Below are 18,400 nucleotides of genomic sequence, written 5' to 3'. Positions count from 1 at the left end.
TGTGTGTGTGTGTGTGTGTGTGTGTGTGTGTGTGTGTGTGTGTGTGTGTATACACATTTGGAAAACTTAAAACTCCTTAGGAAAGCAGCATGGTATCATAGAAAGAGCATTGAATTCAAAGTGCAGCTCTTCCATTTGGTACCTGTGTGATCTTAAGCAAGTTGCTTGCCCTCTGTGGGCCTCAGTTTTCTTATCTGTTTAATAAAAAAGCTGAAGATGACATCTGAGGTCTTTTCCAGTTTCATTGTGTTCTTGTAAAATAAGAATGCAATTATCTCATGACTTACTCTTGGTTTTAGTTCACTTCTGTAATTACAATAACACTGATTTCACTTCCCCTTTTTTCCCTCATTTCCACTAAATACTAAGATTTATGAAATTCATGAGGGTGGAAAGTGTGATAAATGTGCTGAATTTAAAAACAAACCCTGGGTAGTCACAGAAAATCTTACATTTTGAATAAGACAAGATAAAATAATTGATAATATTTTACTTGTGCTAGATCAATATCACTTGTCCTAATGATCAAATGTGAAAGACCAAAATACCTTGTTGACTTCTTTCACCATGGATTGCCTTAATGCCAGGTGCACCATGTAACTCAGAGGAAATAAATCTAGTTCAGGTTTCCTCAAATAGATTAGCTTAGTGAACTGGGCTAATTAAAACATTTGCTGCTCTTCTGACTGCTAGTTTTACATAAATACAGCATAAAACATGGGATTTGTGTCTTTAAATATGAAACCTGTATTTATAACTGGTAGGCCAGCATTCTGGAATTACAAAGAATCATCAGCCTTTATTCTTACTATCTATTAAAAAAAAAAGATTCTGTCTCTCTTTCTCTCTGTCTGTCTCTCCCTTCCTCCATCCTTCCCCTTCACACATAGAGAAATTAGATTGTACATACCAAAGATTACTTTTCTCTCAATTATCTAAGTAATTTAGCATTTTATGTGTATTATTAATTCCCTACTTTGTTTTGCCTGGACACACAGTAGAAAATTAATAAAATTTTAATAAATTATTTTTGGTTGGTTAATTGATAATTGTGTTATTACCACACAAGTGTTCATATTTAGTTATGATTTTTCATTACGGCTTAAAATATTTGAAAATGATTTCATTTCAGTATACTGAAAAATTGAAGTTCACTGCCACACTGATTCACTCACTAGCCTTTGTTTCAGTTATGTTGTTTTTATGTTTTATATATGTACATATAGCACACATACTCTGAAGCTTTCTAGAATGATGGCTCAATGCATTATTTTTTTGTTGTAGTTGTAAGCCAGAAATTTTTTTTTGTGGATACTCAGACCCATGATTTCATCAGTGGAAAGAACTCAGTATGTACAAATTTCTTCCACTAATGAAGATCATCAGCACCTTCTCTGGAACTTACAGTCTTAGATAGCTGACTCAAGCAATGAAAGACTGATTGCCTTGGTTATGCTCCCACAGAAGCAAGACTTAAACCCGTGTCGTCCTGATTCCAAGACCAACCCTCCATCCACTTCCCCACACTGTCTCTTGCTTCCAAAAATCTAAAGCCGTTTAGTTCACTCTGGATATACCTTCTGTGCAAATTAGAAATTCTTGTTGAGGCACAGGCATATTCCTCTGTTATGGTCAAATTATTTATGCATATGTGTGTATGTGTACGTATACACACATATACATATCCACATCCACACACAAACTATATATGCTTGTGTGTACACATACATGTTTTTTGGGAGTTTTGAGAGAGTACTTTTTAAAAGTACTATATGAGGGGCAGCTAGGTGGAGCAGTGGATAGAGCACCAGCCCTGGATTCAGGAGGATCTGAGTTCAAATCCGACCTCAGACACATAACACTTACTAGCTGTGTGACCCTGGGCAACTCACTTAACCCCATTGCCTAGCCCCCCCCCCAAAAAAAAGGAAAAACAAAAGTACTATGTGAAAGCTATGATGATGGTGATGATGATAATCTAAAGGGTGAAAGGATCGCTAAATATAAATTAGAGAAATCAGAAAGAAATGACACACTTAGAATATTTTCTTAATGTTCTGATTTGTAAATTATTATTAGCTTGATATAGTCAGAATAGGCATAGCCCAAACATGTTAGCTAGGAGTATGAGAAGAAATTAACATGAACTCTTTAAACTATGTAATAGACTTTTGAAATCAGATGATGGAACTGTGTGTGTGTGTGTGTGTGTGTGTGTGTGTGTGTGTATGTATGTATGTATGTATGTATTCTTGGACCATGAAATTTCATCTTAATAACACAAGAGAAAAAGCCATTCTATTGAAAAGTCATTATAGATAAAAAAAATTTTCATTTCATAAACTCAGAAAATGTTACCCCATAAGAAGCCCTTGGAAATAATGTAGTTTAACAGCCTTATTTAATAAACTGAAGCCCAAAGAAGCATCTCACCTAGAATTAAAAAAGTAGTCAGGCGCAAGTCTTGGACAGGTTTCTTGATTCCCATGTTCTTTCTATTTTTTTTTAAAGGAAAAATAATTTATTTCATTAATCACTTATCAAGTATAGATAGAGCAGGCTTATAGGTGTGTACACGATAATGTTTTCAGCTAGTGTGTAGAAGAACTGGCCTTAAAGTTCAATTGTTGACATAAACATAAAGAAAATTATTGAATTATTGAATACTACATTGCTCTGATAATATCTCTCACTCTACAGAGTTATATGAATGGGGTGGGGCATGGGGTTACTGCATCTCTAACTGAATATAAATTCAAAATGTACTTAAGTGCAGAAGATTCAAATAATATAGAAAAAATATCACCAATTCAAAAGAATGGGATGGAGGCCAGTCCAGCAGCATAAAGTCTATGCGGTGGCATACATTTAAAGAAATTAAGTTTTATGATCTCCAAATAAGGTACTTATTCAAAAGAACTTATAAGATCAGATAAAGTTATATTATATAGTATATATAATTTATATATAATATATATTATATTATAATTTATGTATATTATATATAATTTATATATATTATATTATAATTTACGTATATTATATATAAAAAGTCCAAGGGTTTTTTAAAAAATAATTACTGGACTCAAAAACTGAAAATAAAGGGGGAAAAACCCTTAGGTTTTTTTTTTGTTTGGTTAAAAAAAACTAACAATTTTAGATAAGATTACCTTCAAAGAAAGAGACTGGAAATTATTTCAGAGAATCATTTCACTTTTGTGGATTTCAGTTTCTTTATCTCTAACATGAAAGGGTTGAACTAGATAATGTCTGAGGTTTCTTCCAATTCTAATATTCTGTGATTACATATACCATGTCTCAATCAACTTATCAGATGAGATAATGTATGTAAAGTGCTTTGTAAACCCCAAAGTACTATATAATCGTCAGTTATTTTCATCATCATTTAAAATCTGAATTAGTGGAATCTGAATTAATGACATCGTGATATTAGGTTATATCTGTAATGTTACATGAAAGAATCAATGAGTAATTCTCCTAGAGTTATTCTACTCTTGAGAAAAAAAAGTACCTTTAATTGACCATGCTGGTAATGTAGATAAATAAATCAAAAATTACTTAACCCAAGGAAGAGCTCACCAAGTGGTCATCAGAACTATCAAGGATAGTGATAAAAATTAAATTATTCATCTTCATTGACAAAAGAATACAAAGAAATGTGTAAATTGTAGCAGAATTTTTTAGGATATTAAGCATTATTTATCTATATTCTAAATGGATTCCTATGTTAAAACTGAGTAAACTCACTTGTTATATACACTTTTTAAAAATAGTTATCTTTCTAAGACTGATTAGGTAAACGCCTGTCCTTGAAAAAGATGAGTTAGATTAATTCTATAGTTCCTTTCACCCTTCTGTGTCTACCCAGTGAAAAATCATGAAATGCAATAATATAAATTAATTGATAAAAATCACATATGATGTTCACTGATTTCAGTTAACAGTCAAAAACACTCATTTTGCATTAGCAACTTTTTATCCACAAACATCACATCTCAAGGGAAGGTTTAGGTAATGAGATAAAATGCTTTATTGCTAACGTTACCAAAGTAATCTCCTCTTGAAGTCATTTATAGTCCTCTCTTCCCTTTACCTACTATGTATGAGAGAGCCTTTCTTCCCACCATTAAACAAGATTAGGTTTGATTCAATCATTGATTTATCAAACTCTATAGAGAGAACCTATCCGTAGCACTTTGACAGCATACTATGAAAAGCATGGAGTAATCAAGACTAATTTGTAATAGAATTTAAAGTAGAAACCTACTACCTTTGAAAGGTAAGTAGAAACAGCCTCTAAGTTTTTCATCCGTTTTCAGAACAAGACCTGAGTTTATTAACATTAGTAACTTGCGTGGTTCCTGAGAGTGACTTGTAATCATTTAACTAAGAGAGGAGCAGTTATTACCCAATAAATTTAAATTGGAAATAATGAAAAGTCTAGCATGTGTTAATTGTATTACTACCACTTATCATTTATTAGCTGTTGACCTTATTCAGTAAATAGTATCCTTAGATTGTTTGTACCTCATGGCCATATAACTTCCATACTTGGAACCCAGGTGGGTGTGAGTAGTGTATGTCAGTTTTAATTGTAGCTTAATTAATCATTATATGAAATTAAGTGTACTGTTGATTGTGGGAAGCTGTAATGAATCACATGAATATAGAAAAAATATGACTCATACATGTTAAATATATACATATATAAACACACACACACACACACATATATATATATATATAAATAAAAACATGCTGCATACGGTGTCAGAAGCTTCCTAATTTGAGTAAAACTATTTACTTTAACACTAGAAAGACTGATATTAAGATGATATAATTGAGTAAATATCTGTGTGCACAGACAGGAGTTACACCATCTCAAGTGCCTTTTTATCCATGTCTTGTTATAAGGCTATTAAGCTTTGTCAGTTTCTTTAGAATTCATTCATTCACTTATTCAGCAACCATTTCTGAAACAATCACTATGTGCAAAGTACTATGCTAGATGCTGGGAATACCGAACACTTAGGAGCCATTGCTCAGATTCTTAGTTTATCCACATTAATATGTTTCACTAAAATCTGACAATTATCACTGTTCTCATAATTATTCTGCCACTTCTAAAATTTAAGAAAATAATCATCAGTAATAATTAGAAATGGGTTGTTACAAGTTTTGAGAATTTTTCAGTTTGGTTATTATGCACTTTTCCTTTTTAAGTATATTAAAATTTCTTTACTTAGATTGCAATTCCTTGCATTAGTCAGAAAGGGGGAAGCAGACGGTCAGGATCACAGTCAGGTAATTAAAACAAAACAGAAGTTTTACTGCGTATTAGCTAGACGTCATATCAAAGTGGATTTTCTGCCCTATCTGAATAATTGTCTCAATCTACCTCTTCATAGATCATATACATACTATATAAGTAATCACATATACATATTTTCATTGTTTTGCAGTCTTTATTCAGTTATAATTTTTTTTAGCATTGATAATAAGGATTTTTTTTTCTAAGATCATGTGGAAATTAATTGATTTTTTTTTAAAAGACCTTTGGAAATCTGGATTTTCCGTCCTTTGAAAGTTTCAGATTATGCTATATATACATACATATATTCAAGGTATATAACCTTCAGTCTAACAGTAATATATACAACAGTAGGATAGGGAGATTCTGCTGATCAGTTGGTCCAGAAGTCATAGCTAGAATAGTTTAAGGTTCTATATGTATAGACACAGCCATATTCTAATTTTGTCCTTGTATTCATTTCATTGCCTGTAGAATGACCCTTTTCCTGGTTTTAAATCCTATGTAAGTTGCTTGACCAAATCACCTTCTGAATTAGTCATTGAAAACATAATTTTGAAGCATTTATTATGTTCTTACTTTATACCAAGCCCAATGCTAAACAATGAAGATATAAATAGAAAAAGACAGCCCTTGCTCTAAAGGACCGTTTAAGTGAAAACAACACCTGTAGATAAAGTCAGCTGCAGGGTGGATAGCATATCCTGGAGATCTTAGATATACCACAGTAGGGCAGCTGGCAGGGCCTTTCAGTTCTTAAGATACGTGATGTGTGTATCTCATAGGAGTAGCTAATCACCATTGGAAAGGAGGAAATTGATCCAGGATTGGAGTGAAGAGGATATTCTGATTTTTCTCTGGCAAGTGTGGGGATGAGACTCAGTTGAGCCAGGAAGGGAAAACATTGGCAGAAAGTTTGAGGGGTAAGGGTGTCTAGAGCAGGGAAGAGAAAGAGGAGTCCTCCTTAGTGCCAGCTCTGGCTGGGGCAGCCTAGGAAGAAGGAAAAGTTGGGCCCCCCTTAATGCCAGCTTTGTAGCAAAATAGTTTGTCTTAATCTATATAAAAATTAGGTGTACTTGAATTATATGCATATGGTTTTATTGGAAACTTGAACCCCAGTAAGAGCACTAAAAATGTCCAGTTTAGTTATTTTGCTGTTAACTGAAAGACCCAGATGATAGCCACATCTCCTCTGTAGTTTGTGTACAGTAGAAACAGAATTGATTCTGTGTGTGAGTGTGGGTATGGGTGTGTATTTTAATCTGAAAAGAGAAACAATGCCTGGGTTATAATTGTGATCTCAATTTTTCTTTCCCTTTTCATTTCTGATTAAGGAGTCACTTCTAGTTCATCTCTTTTTGAAATTCCAGTATTAGTGACAATAATCAAAATCTTTTTTATGAATATTTAATAATTACTTTTTGAACCAAACTTACTTCTTTTCTGACCTTTAGTCATCCCATAAAAATGATCTTAACTATCTTAAAATTGATGGTCTTCAACAAAAAATACTGGGAACAAGAGAAAAGCAATTAGATTTACTGTGTACTGATGGGGTAAAATGATTTTTAAATTTATTGATTGTACAGGGAAGTAATCATCACCTTTACTGTTGGCATTAATCCATTATTAACATTGAGCTCATTATATGAAACTTTTATTTTGTTATATTAGTGGGGCTCTCCTTCTTTTTGTAGCTGGCTTAAGTCCTGCTGAGATTCAGCAGTTATGGAAAGAAGTGACTGGAGTTCACAGTATGGAAGACAATGGCATTAAACATGGAGGGCTAGACCTCACTACTAACAATTCCTCCTCTTCTACCTCCTCCACCACTTCCAAAGCATCACCACCAATAACTCATCATTCTGTAGTGAATGGACAGTCTTCAGTTCTAAATGCAAGGCGAGACAGGTAATTCTGATGGGATTTCTACTGTGCTTATCTATCACAAAGCTTTAGTTTTTTTTCTTTGATAAAACTAGAAATAAAAACTGGTTTCTTAATGCCAAAATGTACAGCGGGAAGAAATAAGTACAACCCCCAATTAATTGTGAACTATTTTTCTTTCTTTTAAAAAAAGAAAGTAAAATACCTACAGGCAAGATATTACAGTTAGGTGTTTTGTCTACAGAAAAAAAAATTTCAAACTAACTATAAATCAGGATTTTTTTCTAAAGGAATTTTAAAACTGAAGTACTGTGGGCCAGTTTAATATTCTTTGCTATGAGAAATTTGCAACTATATGCATTGTGTATGTACATACCATACATACATCCACAAATTTAAACTAGAACTGTGTATACCTATGTTCACATAGGGTTTTGTAAGTTCAAAAAATAGTTGGACAGTTTTAAAAGTATATATGAAATATAAATAATAATAGATACCTTTTAATATATGTATTAAGAATATTTTCATGGAAATACCTAAGACATGATTTATAAGAAAATGATCTGCCTGCAATTACAACAAAAACCATATAAATACTTTAGCATGGAGTTAAAACCATTATATGAATAATTTGACTGTGAAAAAAATTCCTGTGAGAAAAATGTTTTTGAGAGGATGTTACTAGGACTGATTACTGTTTATGAGTAATTTCTCAACTTTTTATTTTATTTTGGTTCTGTAGAAACAATCATAGTGTAAGGTAACCCATATACTTCCATCAACTTCTGTCAACTTTTACATATATTTATAGGTTATGTCATGTTACTTTAAAAATTTATTTTAAAATTTTAGTTTAAATGTTGTTTGACCTTAAAATCTTTTTTCTAGCTGTAAAATAGAAATTTTAAATTTCTTAGCAAACTAAACAGCTGACATGTCTATTACACCAACAGTAAACATATTTAATAGTTTGACTAGATTGAGAGTAATCTCATATTTAATGTTACAAGGACAGGTGTAACAAATATTTGATCATAAACACTTTTACCCCCAAAGAAATAGGACATTTAATTTTTGCAACTACTTTTAATAATAAATTATATATTGAGCCTATCTGAAGTTCTTCTTTGAGTATCCAGCATTTTTTTTCATGAATAGTTTTTGTAAGATGGCATGCATATGAATGCTTTCATGCTATTTTTTAAATTGAGATTAGTATGATGATTATACATTAGAGAAGTCAGGTGATTTCTCGAGGATCTGTAGTCAATATTCCTAGTGATGAAAAAGTCCTTTGTAATTACATAAAGATAATATGCTCTGTTCCAAAATGGAATCCATTTTTTTTAAAAGCCATTTGTAACTAATAGATATAGGAGATAAACACACATAATATGAAACAATTTAATACCTAAAAGGTGCCTATCTCCTTGTAGCAGAATGTACCAAATATTTATAATAACATTTGTATTACTTAAATATGTGTTTCTGCATCTGTGTGTGTGTTAACTTGACCACAACTGAATATATATATTTTTTATTTATAGGTAAAATGTTACAATAAGGTCATATGGCAGAATTAGCATATGGTATTATACAGTCATCTTAGTTTTTCATCCTTTATTAACAGTCATCTTTGGCTCTATTTCTTCTCTAATTGGAACATCATCTAGCCTTGGCAGTTGAACTATTCAATAGAACGATTAAATTTTTCTGACTACTCTGAGCAGAATTGACCTGTTTTGACCTGTTTGTCACTGATCGTAACCTGACAGGCGCTAGCAGCCTCCAACGATTATGGCTTCTGAGATGAATCTGACGCTGTTTCTTTTGCTACAGCTCGTCACATGAGGAGACTGGGGCCTCTCATACACTCTATGGCCATGGAGTTTGCAAATGGCCTGGCTGTGAAAGCATTTGTGAAGATTTTGGACAGTTTTTAAAGTAGGTTTCTTTTTCTTCCTTGGATAGGTTCTCTAAAAGTTCAGGAAAAACAAAGGTAGAAAGTAAAGTTTCACCATTAAGAATTCCACAAATTACGTATATTTTCTCAGCTTCTGGAAAGCCATAGCCATTAGTAGAGGGTCAAAATCATCATCCTCTACTTCACATTCAAAACTTTGAGGGCATTGAGAAGGCATAATCTTTCTGTTCACCTCTAAATATCAAAGTCATAAATTTTGAAAAAGATGCAATTCATATGAAAACCAGCTTTCCTTCTAATTTTCAAATTTTGCATAAGAATTCCATGAAAAAATGTCAGAAATGTTATGAGTGTTTTCAGAAAACTCTGTAAGTTCTCTCGTGGGGGAATTACAGCAATAGATTTTATTTTCCTTTTATTAAACCTTCTTAGGGTATCCTGCAGTCTCCTGGTGCATCATACATGTGATGACATCACTTCAAATTCATAGAACTACAATTACAAATTAGGCAATTAATCAAGCTGACTAGTTGAATGACTAGCTGAATGAAGAAACAACAGGCTTATGTTAAAGGTTCTACTTGTTGCCTGCACATTGAAAAAGGTAGAATTTGGGCAGTATATTATACTCATTCTCTGATTATTTAAGACCAAAATATTTTTGAATGTTGAATTTTCACATATTGTGGTTTTTATTTAAAAAACATAAATGAGTGTTATTAGATAGTATAGGACATATTTTGGAGAGTTTTTTTACACGTCCATTTTTAGCATACAGCAGATCTACATGGAAAGCTACAGATAAGCTTATGGAGATGAGTAACTTCACAGACTGAGTCTCTTATGTTGTCATGGTGCAGCTAACAGGGTGAATGAACTGTTTCATGCTTCATCAACAATTAAGTTAATTAGCTCATTTGAAATTGCACTGCTTTGTTGCCAGGATGTTGGCAGAAACATCAAAAAGATGTGTTTACAAATGGTAGACGACAGGGTATGGAGCAAGAGCACCTTAACAACAAGCCACGAGCGCTCAGCACCATAATAACTTTAGAACTGAAGTACAGTAGGGCTTGAGCTAAGCATTTTTTAACTCTTTTGTCCTCTTTGAGATATTAGGAGAAAAAGGACTTATCAAGGCTTCTATAGATAATTTCTTTGTTTCTCTTTATAAAAGACATTCTTTGGGTAAAGGCACTTTCATTATAAAGTATCTCAGTGCTGTTACATCAAAATGATCTTGATTTGTGATTTCTGTTTAGAGAGAGTTTTTTGTGTAAATATCAAAAAATGATTCAGAATCAAATAGAATTTCTTATTCTAAGCATCAGTGGGCTACCTAAAATGTTGATGTGTCCAGAGAGAGTTGGTTTTTATAAATACTTTCATACTTCCAAACCATAGGGCTTCTAATTCTTTGGCAAGTATTTTGAGATTCATCCAATCATATTCCCTGTTACAATTCCCAATCAAACAAACCATTTTGAAAAATTTCACTGCTGCTTCCCTAAGTCACACTAAAATGGGAGAGAGCATCATAGAAACATTACACTCATCATTTATTTCAGCACCCTGTATTTTTCCTTCTGGCAGAATCCAAAGGAAACCTTTGAGAGAAAATGTGTATCTTTCCTGCAATTTGATTTTCTTTTTAAAATTACTGTACTTGGAAAAGTTGAAGCACTGTTGTGTGTATCTCATATATGTACACATCTTATATTGCTACTAACATACATCAAAGTGCACCCTCTTATTGGCATTCATTCAACTTTTCATGCCAATGAAAACCCCATTACAATTAAAAAACATTTCCTTTCAATTAAATTTCAACTTTTAGTCCATGGACTGACCATTTTTTTCCAATCCATTAACTTTATAGGATGACAGAACTAATGGCTGCAGTTTATAAGGCCTTGCTCCTAGTCCATTCTTTGTTATAATATTTTAGGTTCCCTGACTTGAAGCAGTGTGATAACCTGTGTTAGTATAGTTAATGCAAGTAAACTGTCCTGAAATGAAATATTAATGAGACATGTTCTCCAAATCCAGTGTTATGGTTTTCTGTGACATGCTTATGAGAAGTTTGAAGAGATTGTGGCTTATGAAGTGAATTATAACATCTACGCTCAGAAAATAGTTTACCTAGAAGCTTTGTGGTCGTGGTGATGGGAGGGTGGGGGAGGGTTGAAACTCAACTGTGCAGAGGCATCTGAGAAAGAGGATTAAAAAGCAGTGGCTTTGCTTCACTTTTATAATAATAGGAAGGATTTGGAATAAAGGGAAAAATAGCTTACAGTAAATGGCTGCTACCAATGTAAGGTTTGCATGTCTTGATTTTTGTTTACCCTATGGGTTGTCTGATAAATTGATTTCAAGTAAGTATTATTGTTAATTCTAGAAGAATTATTGCTTAACTTTACCAAATAGAAACAATTCATACTTTATATAAACTTCCACCGTCTTTAAGTTTTAGATAAATTTTCTGTGATTGCCTTTAACATATAAAAGAAAACTTTTCATTATTAATTGTTGGAGTCTACCTCATGTTGGTAAACAATGTACAATTATAATGAATGTGGCGAAGTCTCAGTCCATATTCTCACACTATATCTTGAGCCAAACCTGTTTAGTTCCTTTATCTTTTTAACCCAATCTGAATAAAATGCTGTTAGGTGAAAATATATATATGTGGTGATTGTTAGTCTGTTCATTGGAGCCACTGCTTTCAAGGGAAGAAGGACACATGAGAAATAATATCCTTATATATAACTGTTAAGGATGAAGACAAGAGTTAAAAAATTAAAAAAAAACCCACTAGGTGATGAAGAAAGTCAATTAAGAGGTTCCAAAACTGTTTATGAATATTTTGGAATTTAACTATAAAGCAGGTGTTGACAGAAGCCAACCATTTTTCTGGTCACTAAGTGAGGAGGATCCCAGTAGATCACTAAAAGCATTAAATAGTAGTCCTTCATTACTGTCTTATAAATGTCAAAGTGTAATAACATATGAGAAAGGTTCAGTGTATTTTGTCTGCAAAATTAATTATCATTCCATTGGACCTAGGTCAGTTTGAGCGTAGATGGATTTGACTTTTAGAGCTTAAACCAAAAGGTTTACAATATCACATTCCAGTCAGCAGACAAGTGTTCTTTAACCTGCACACAGCAGACGCCAGCAAACAAAACATGGTCTCTGCCACAAAGATGGGTAATGTTTTCTTTATAGTCACAAAATGATTAGTGTTAGTAAAAATATGTTTATAAAAGATACATCAGTTGACCAATAAGAATAAATTAAGTTTGCATTTAAACAAAAAGACAAGAAAATAAAGCTTAAAAGTAACACTGCCTGCCTTTTAACCCAACCTTCTCCACCACCACTGACCTGACATTACCAAAAGTATAATTAAAAAGACACAAGAAAAGAAATAGTCTTTTAAATGGAACTTCACATGATCTTTTCCCCCTTTCAGCTGACTGGTTCTCTCAAAATGGTGCTCTTACTTAGTCTGTATTGTCTATTTCTTTGTCTTTGACTAGGCAGCATGGCTACAAAATTATGACCTCAAGAAGGCATTCTTTGAACTTGTCAGAATGTTGTTTCTTTTGGTGACAGTGCCACCATCTTTCAAAACTAAGGCATCTCACATAATCAGCTAAATGAATAGTGACAGCTAACATTTTGTATTTAAACTCCTGTCAGTGTTTAAACACAAAAAGCTTGATGCAAAATAAATCAAACACCAGTAATATGCAAGTGAAACATTTTGTTAAAACATTCTCTGACATACTTAAATTTAAAGCTGATCCTGTTTTGGCTTTTAAAATGCTCTAACTTTAAAGTAATTTGAAATTCTAGAGGTTAAAATTGAACTGATAGTCTGTAATAAGCAACTGAAGTTACCACATAAATTCACATCCTTAAAAGCTTCAGGTAATAGAAATTGCACATTAGACAATTTGAAGGGAACCTTCCAGTTGTTTTTTGTTCTTGTTTTTGTTTCTTGTCTTTTTGCATCCTGAAACATTTGCTTAATAGTTTTTACAAAGAAGATGACTGCCTATTTACACTTTTCCAAGTACACGTCCAACACCTGGCACACACACAGATTCATGCAGTTTTGAAAGAACGTCAGTCGACCACATCATTTATTCCATTTTGAAAACAAAAATCAATATACCTATAAAGTGACCCATAAATTAGAACTGGCTCACACAGTGTTTGTTCAGTACTGCCTTTCTGAAGGCACCCTTTGCATTTTTTCTTCACCTCTCTGTTTGAACTGCAGTCACAGTAAGAGGCTCATTAGGGGACATTAGGGACTGGAGCTAACCAGAATTCCAGAGCTTGCTTTGCTCTTATTAATGCATAGTAGAGTAGAATGCATTTAAATATTTCATAGGCATTCAGTAATTTGTGTGTAATCGCCTTGTTAGCAGACCAGTAGAAGTAGAACAGGTCTGTGAAATGGTGTTAGTGATTGCATGGGTAATTTACAGACCTTTGCCATCAGAAAGAGTATTATTGTTGGCTAGTATGAAGCTGTGAAATGGAACTTGCAATAAGTTTAAAAAAAAACTTAATAAAGGTTTTGTAACAAGCATCTTCAGGGATAACAACCCCACTTGGTCCTTTTGAAGCAGCTGTAATTTATGACATAGGCAATATATCAAATGCATAAGATAGTATTATGGAGCATTCATATGAAAAGGGTATTTGCAACATTAGTTCCAACTTCCTGCAAGGGACATGATTAAATGATTAATGAAATGTCCCCTTGCATATGCATTTTGAAACAGCAATTAGGCACTGACTGAGAAAATCCACCAATCCTCTCATTTTTCAGTATTATCTCATTCTTGATTTATAAATCATAGAGAATTTTTGAACAGCAATATGTAGTACCTGAGATAGTTATAAAATCATTAAAGAGAATAATTCGGGCACAAAGTAGTCATAAATACATAAATTCATAATTTAATGTTAATATTAAGCCTATTTATTTAGTCTTAGTGCATTGTATTTATATCCGACACTATTTCTGTACTTTGATTGGCATAATTAAGTAGGGGGAATGAATAGGCACTATTATTTTACATATCACTGGTAAACAATAGCAAGGAAAGGAGAAGGGAGATGTGGCAGAGGTATGTATGTGTTTTTCAAGTTCTCAGTAATCCACTGGAGGCTGTTCTATAAATGATCATTGAAGGGCTGCAAGCTAGCCTATAATTACAGGAAAGAAAGTGGCAGCTCTGGCATTTCATAACTATGTGTCCTCGAAAAGTGCTTTGTGAGTTTGTCACCAATGATAATTTAGATAGAGGCTCATTACTGAACATCACAACACTTTAAAAACCTTTCGCCTTCATACAGGAGAATAAAGGACTATTTTAATGGCAAGGTTCTTTTGTGTTCTACTGAAAAATTCAATCAAGACAAAACCTCATTGACTATTATTGTAGTCTGCAGTCTCTATTCTAATAAAAGCTGCATAGATAAATTGAATAGGTCTCTAAGACCTAAGCATATAAATGCAAACATTTGGCACTTTTTTAGTCCTTTAAATATAGGATGATAGATTATCACGAAGAAGTAAACAAGTGCAAAAAAAAAAAAACAACTTCTTTACAAAGGATTTGGTGCTTAAAATTTTAGTCACTATGACTATACCTGATCCTAAGTGTTTAAGTACATACCCTTGCATCCTTTTCCCCTTTTTATTCTTTCCACAGTTCTCTTATGTGCCTATAGCCATTTCAGAGAAACCTATCTCTTTACTATTTTGCCTAATAGCAGACTATATTTTTACATTCTCAGATAAGACTGCAAATATAGCACAAGATTACAATGATATTTGCTCTTAAGAAAAAACCAAATGTGTTACCACAATCTTTTATTGAAAATATTCCATTTACTGAAATTTTTTATTTGTTTTAAGATTGAGACTTTAATAAATATTCTGAAAAGCTGGGAGAAGTTAGGTTGAGTCTATATTTTGCCCTATTAATTAGTGAAACTTGGCTAACCTGATATCTTTATAATACCAACTAATGTGTGATTTACTATAATACACCATTTCCCTTTTTAAAAAAAAAAAGTGGTGGGTGAATTTTATTTCTCATTATAGTGGGGTTCAAAACAACACTGAGCATAGAGGGGAAGGGTATAGGCAAAGTTCCCCTCATGTACTATGACAGTGAACCTCTCAATCCTGACCTATTATACCTTGCTATTTTAGTCCCACATTTCTTCTGAACTGAGACTGACAAATCTGCCAAGATAAATGGAGGTTTGTTGATGTGGCCAGTGAGAATTTGTTCAAATAAATTCGTTTCACTTGTGAAAGTATATGGGCGGGCAGAATCATGTTTCTAATTGATAAAAATTTTAAACTTTAATACTTAAGACTAATGAAGGCAACAGGCACTTCAAAACTTTTCCTAACAATACAATCTTCATTCTTCTGTATACATTGTTTCTTATATATCTGCCTTATCTTAATACTTTGGTAACACATTTGAAACTTTTCATTCTAAAACAGATATTTATTAAATTTTCACACTACACAGAGAGAGAGAGAGATCTTCTCACTTGATAAAGGACTATGGGGAGATAAAAGGATGAAAGAAAACACATTTCCTTCCCTCAGAGAGCTTACAGTCTAAGAGAAGAATATAACATTTAACAACTCTAATATAAATCAGAATGAAAAAAGTACAAAAACAAAGTCTCAGATATTCAGGAAGAGATGACTTATAGGAGGGACAATTAAATAAGGCTACAATAGGACATGACACATGAGTGTGCTCGCACAATCTTACTAATTTTTATTAAACTTGAATATATGTACAAATAAGTGTTTTCATTTAATAATTAAAAATTTGCTTTTCAACATCAGCATAGACTCCTCGGTCATCAATTTAAGTGTCACCTACTTTGCTACGTTAGTTTAACCATTGAAGATATACTGAAGGATAATATACCACATAAATAATGTATTTAAAACTTTCTGAACTGGAAGGCATATACCATATTTTGTATGTGTAAATGTATTTGTGCATGTACCATCTTAACTTAACAACAAGAGTTGTTGATGTACTAGAGTACCATTAGTGCATTAAATAAATTTCTCAAATAAATATATAACATATGTAATATATACACATACACACTACACACACACACTACACACACACACACACACACACAGACACCCTATGATAGACTAAAATACACTATCAAGAAATACTTAAAACGGTTTTTCATATGAAATTAAATTAGAAATTGAAGGGATTCTACACTTTGCCACTTGGTAAATAGAAGAGGATGATATTCAAGAAAACTCTTTCTTCAAAATACGGAACTCTGGACAAAATATCACTGTTATTATTATTACTACTACTACTACTAAAGTCTGTGATGCAGTTCATTTAATACTGCGATAAGATTCAATTTCTATAAATCTTTCTATTTTAAAAGTATTGTTCTTTATAATCATTATGTCACATCATGCCCTTATGAAATAAAATGACAATAAGTAACTTCATAGCCTTGAGAACTATTTCATAAGAAGCTAAATGAAGGATTACCTCTGCTCTTTTAAATATTGCTTATGATTAGTGTATTTATAAGACATCTGTGTCTCTCTTTAAAAAAAAACAACTCTGAGTACATAAACTAATTTCCATTATTTCTGCTGTTAGTAAAGGTTTGGGTCAGAAAATATTTTGTGTCATCACTGATGAGCTTAAGAACTCATACTTTCAGACTTTAAAAAGTCTTTTAACATTTAAATTTTCTAAGCATTTAAACACAATTTAAGTTTTCTTTTTCAGTTCTGAAAGTGTTCTGGCATGTCTATACCAGTATCAATGCAGGGCAGAATAAAAGAGAACAGTAACAGGGAGATAGGTAACAGTGTTAAATTTTCACTGGATTTTCTCTTTTAATTAGGCACCTTAACAATGAACACGCTTTGGATGACAGAAGTACTGCTCAGTGTCGGGTGCAAATGCAGGTTGTGCAACAGTTAGAAATACAGGTTTGTTAAATGGTCATTCAACATTAAAATTCTTCCAGCCTCAATTTTTGAATGTTTTAAATTCAACTGGAAATTTTTTTGTCTTTCAGGGCTTAATATTGTCTTTTAAAACTCATTAATCATGATAAATGATATGTTTAATAATAAAAATTTAAGGACTTAAAAAAATTTAATCCATGAAAACTAAGTTGATTTTTAATGTAAGAATTTAACTGTTTGGATATTTGAATGTACCAAAGTAAGAATGCCCTACCTAATTTTCCTTACTTTACAGATCAACCACAAACTCAACTAGAATTGCTATTAAGAGGGAGCAAACTTTGTGAGCTTACCTTGATTTTCTTTCCTTAGGGCTTTATACTGTCATATATGATAGATTAAACTTTACTCTCCCCCTATATCCCCCCCACAAAAAAGCAGCTTTTCTTTCCTGCCTCTAGCATGTTTATTTGTTTTCATTCAAGTTGCATTGGCCTAATCATATCCACTTCTTGACTCTTTCTTACCTAGGAGTAATGGTATTACATGCTTATAGTGTAGTGTCCAACAACATGCTGCTATTTCTTAATCCAAAATTTTCGCTTTCATCTACTTAGTGCTTAAACTGAATTTAGCCAAAAACTAAAGAAATCTCTCTCTCTATAAAAACTAAGAAACTCATCAGAAAATAACAGCATACCACAAAGGAGTTATATTTCACAAGGTATCATTACTCTTGTAATGTTCTCCTTTAATCTCATAGAATTACTTTTCTTATTCAAACTCCTACATCATTTCATTGAGATAAGTAATTTAGAAAAACAAATGGTTACATTGGCTTCACGTTTTCTTAAATAAAGATTTTATCTTTGTTATTTATGGACTTTTAAAACAATTTTAAAGCATTTTGTTTTGTCTTGTCCCAGAGGGTTACAAAAATGTTTTGTTACCTTATATGAGGAAATAGTGAAGATACATGAAAATGAAAACCTCATTTTTATAAGCATCATGCTGTCTTTTGGAGGTAATTGAAAAGGCTTTTGTAAACCTGTTTACCACTTACCAAAGGTATCATGTAACATAACAGGTCAACTGAAGGCACTGCTTGTAGTGTGACCAATTATTCTTTTTTTTTTTTCCTGTGTCTGACTGATGGAAAAGTAAGGTCCGTCAGTTGTAATGAGACCCAGTGCAAGTGTAGATGCAGAGTTCAACATTTCACACTGCC

At 32.6% G+C, this 18,400-nt stretch overlaps 1 protein-coding gene across 2 annotated transcripts in view; it reads left to right on the top strand.

Moving 5' to 3' along the window:
• The window catches only part of FOXP2 (forkhead box P2), a 694,083-nt gene that overhangs the window by 633,385 nt on the left and 42,298 nt on the right, over window positions 1-18,400 (top strand). For both annotated transcript variants that reach the window (XM_027838641.1, XM_027838640.1), the window contains exons 8-10: window positions 7,030-7,243; window positions 9,062-9,166; window positions 17,106-17,193. In XM_027838641.1, the coding sequence (XP_027694442.1) occupies window positions 7,030-7,243; window positions 9,062-9,166; window positions 17,106-17,193 (407 nt within the window). The remainder of the gene's footprint in view (window positions 1-7,029; window positions 7,244-9,061; window positions 9,167-17,105; window positions 17,194-18,400) is intronic.

The sequence above is a fragment of the Vombatus ursinus genome, unplaced genomic scaffold, assembly GCF_900497805.2.
Source record: "Vombatus ursinus unplaced genomic scaffold, bare-nosed wombat genome assembly UNPS02014830.1, whole genome shotgun sequence".
Taxonomy (NCBI): Eukaryota; Metazoa; Chordata; class Mammalia; order Diprotodontia; family Vombatidae; genus Vombatus; species Vombatus ursinus.
The sequence above is the reverse complement of the archived record's forward strand: the minus strand, read 5'-3'. Positions and strand labels throughout refer to the sequence as shown.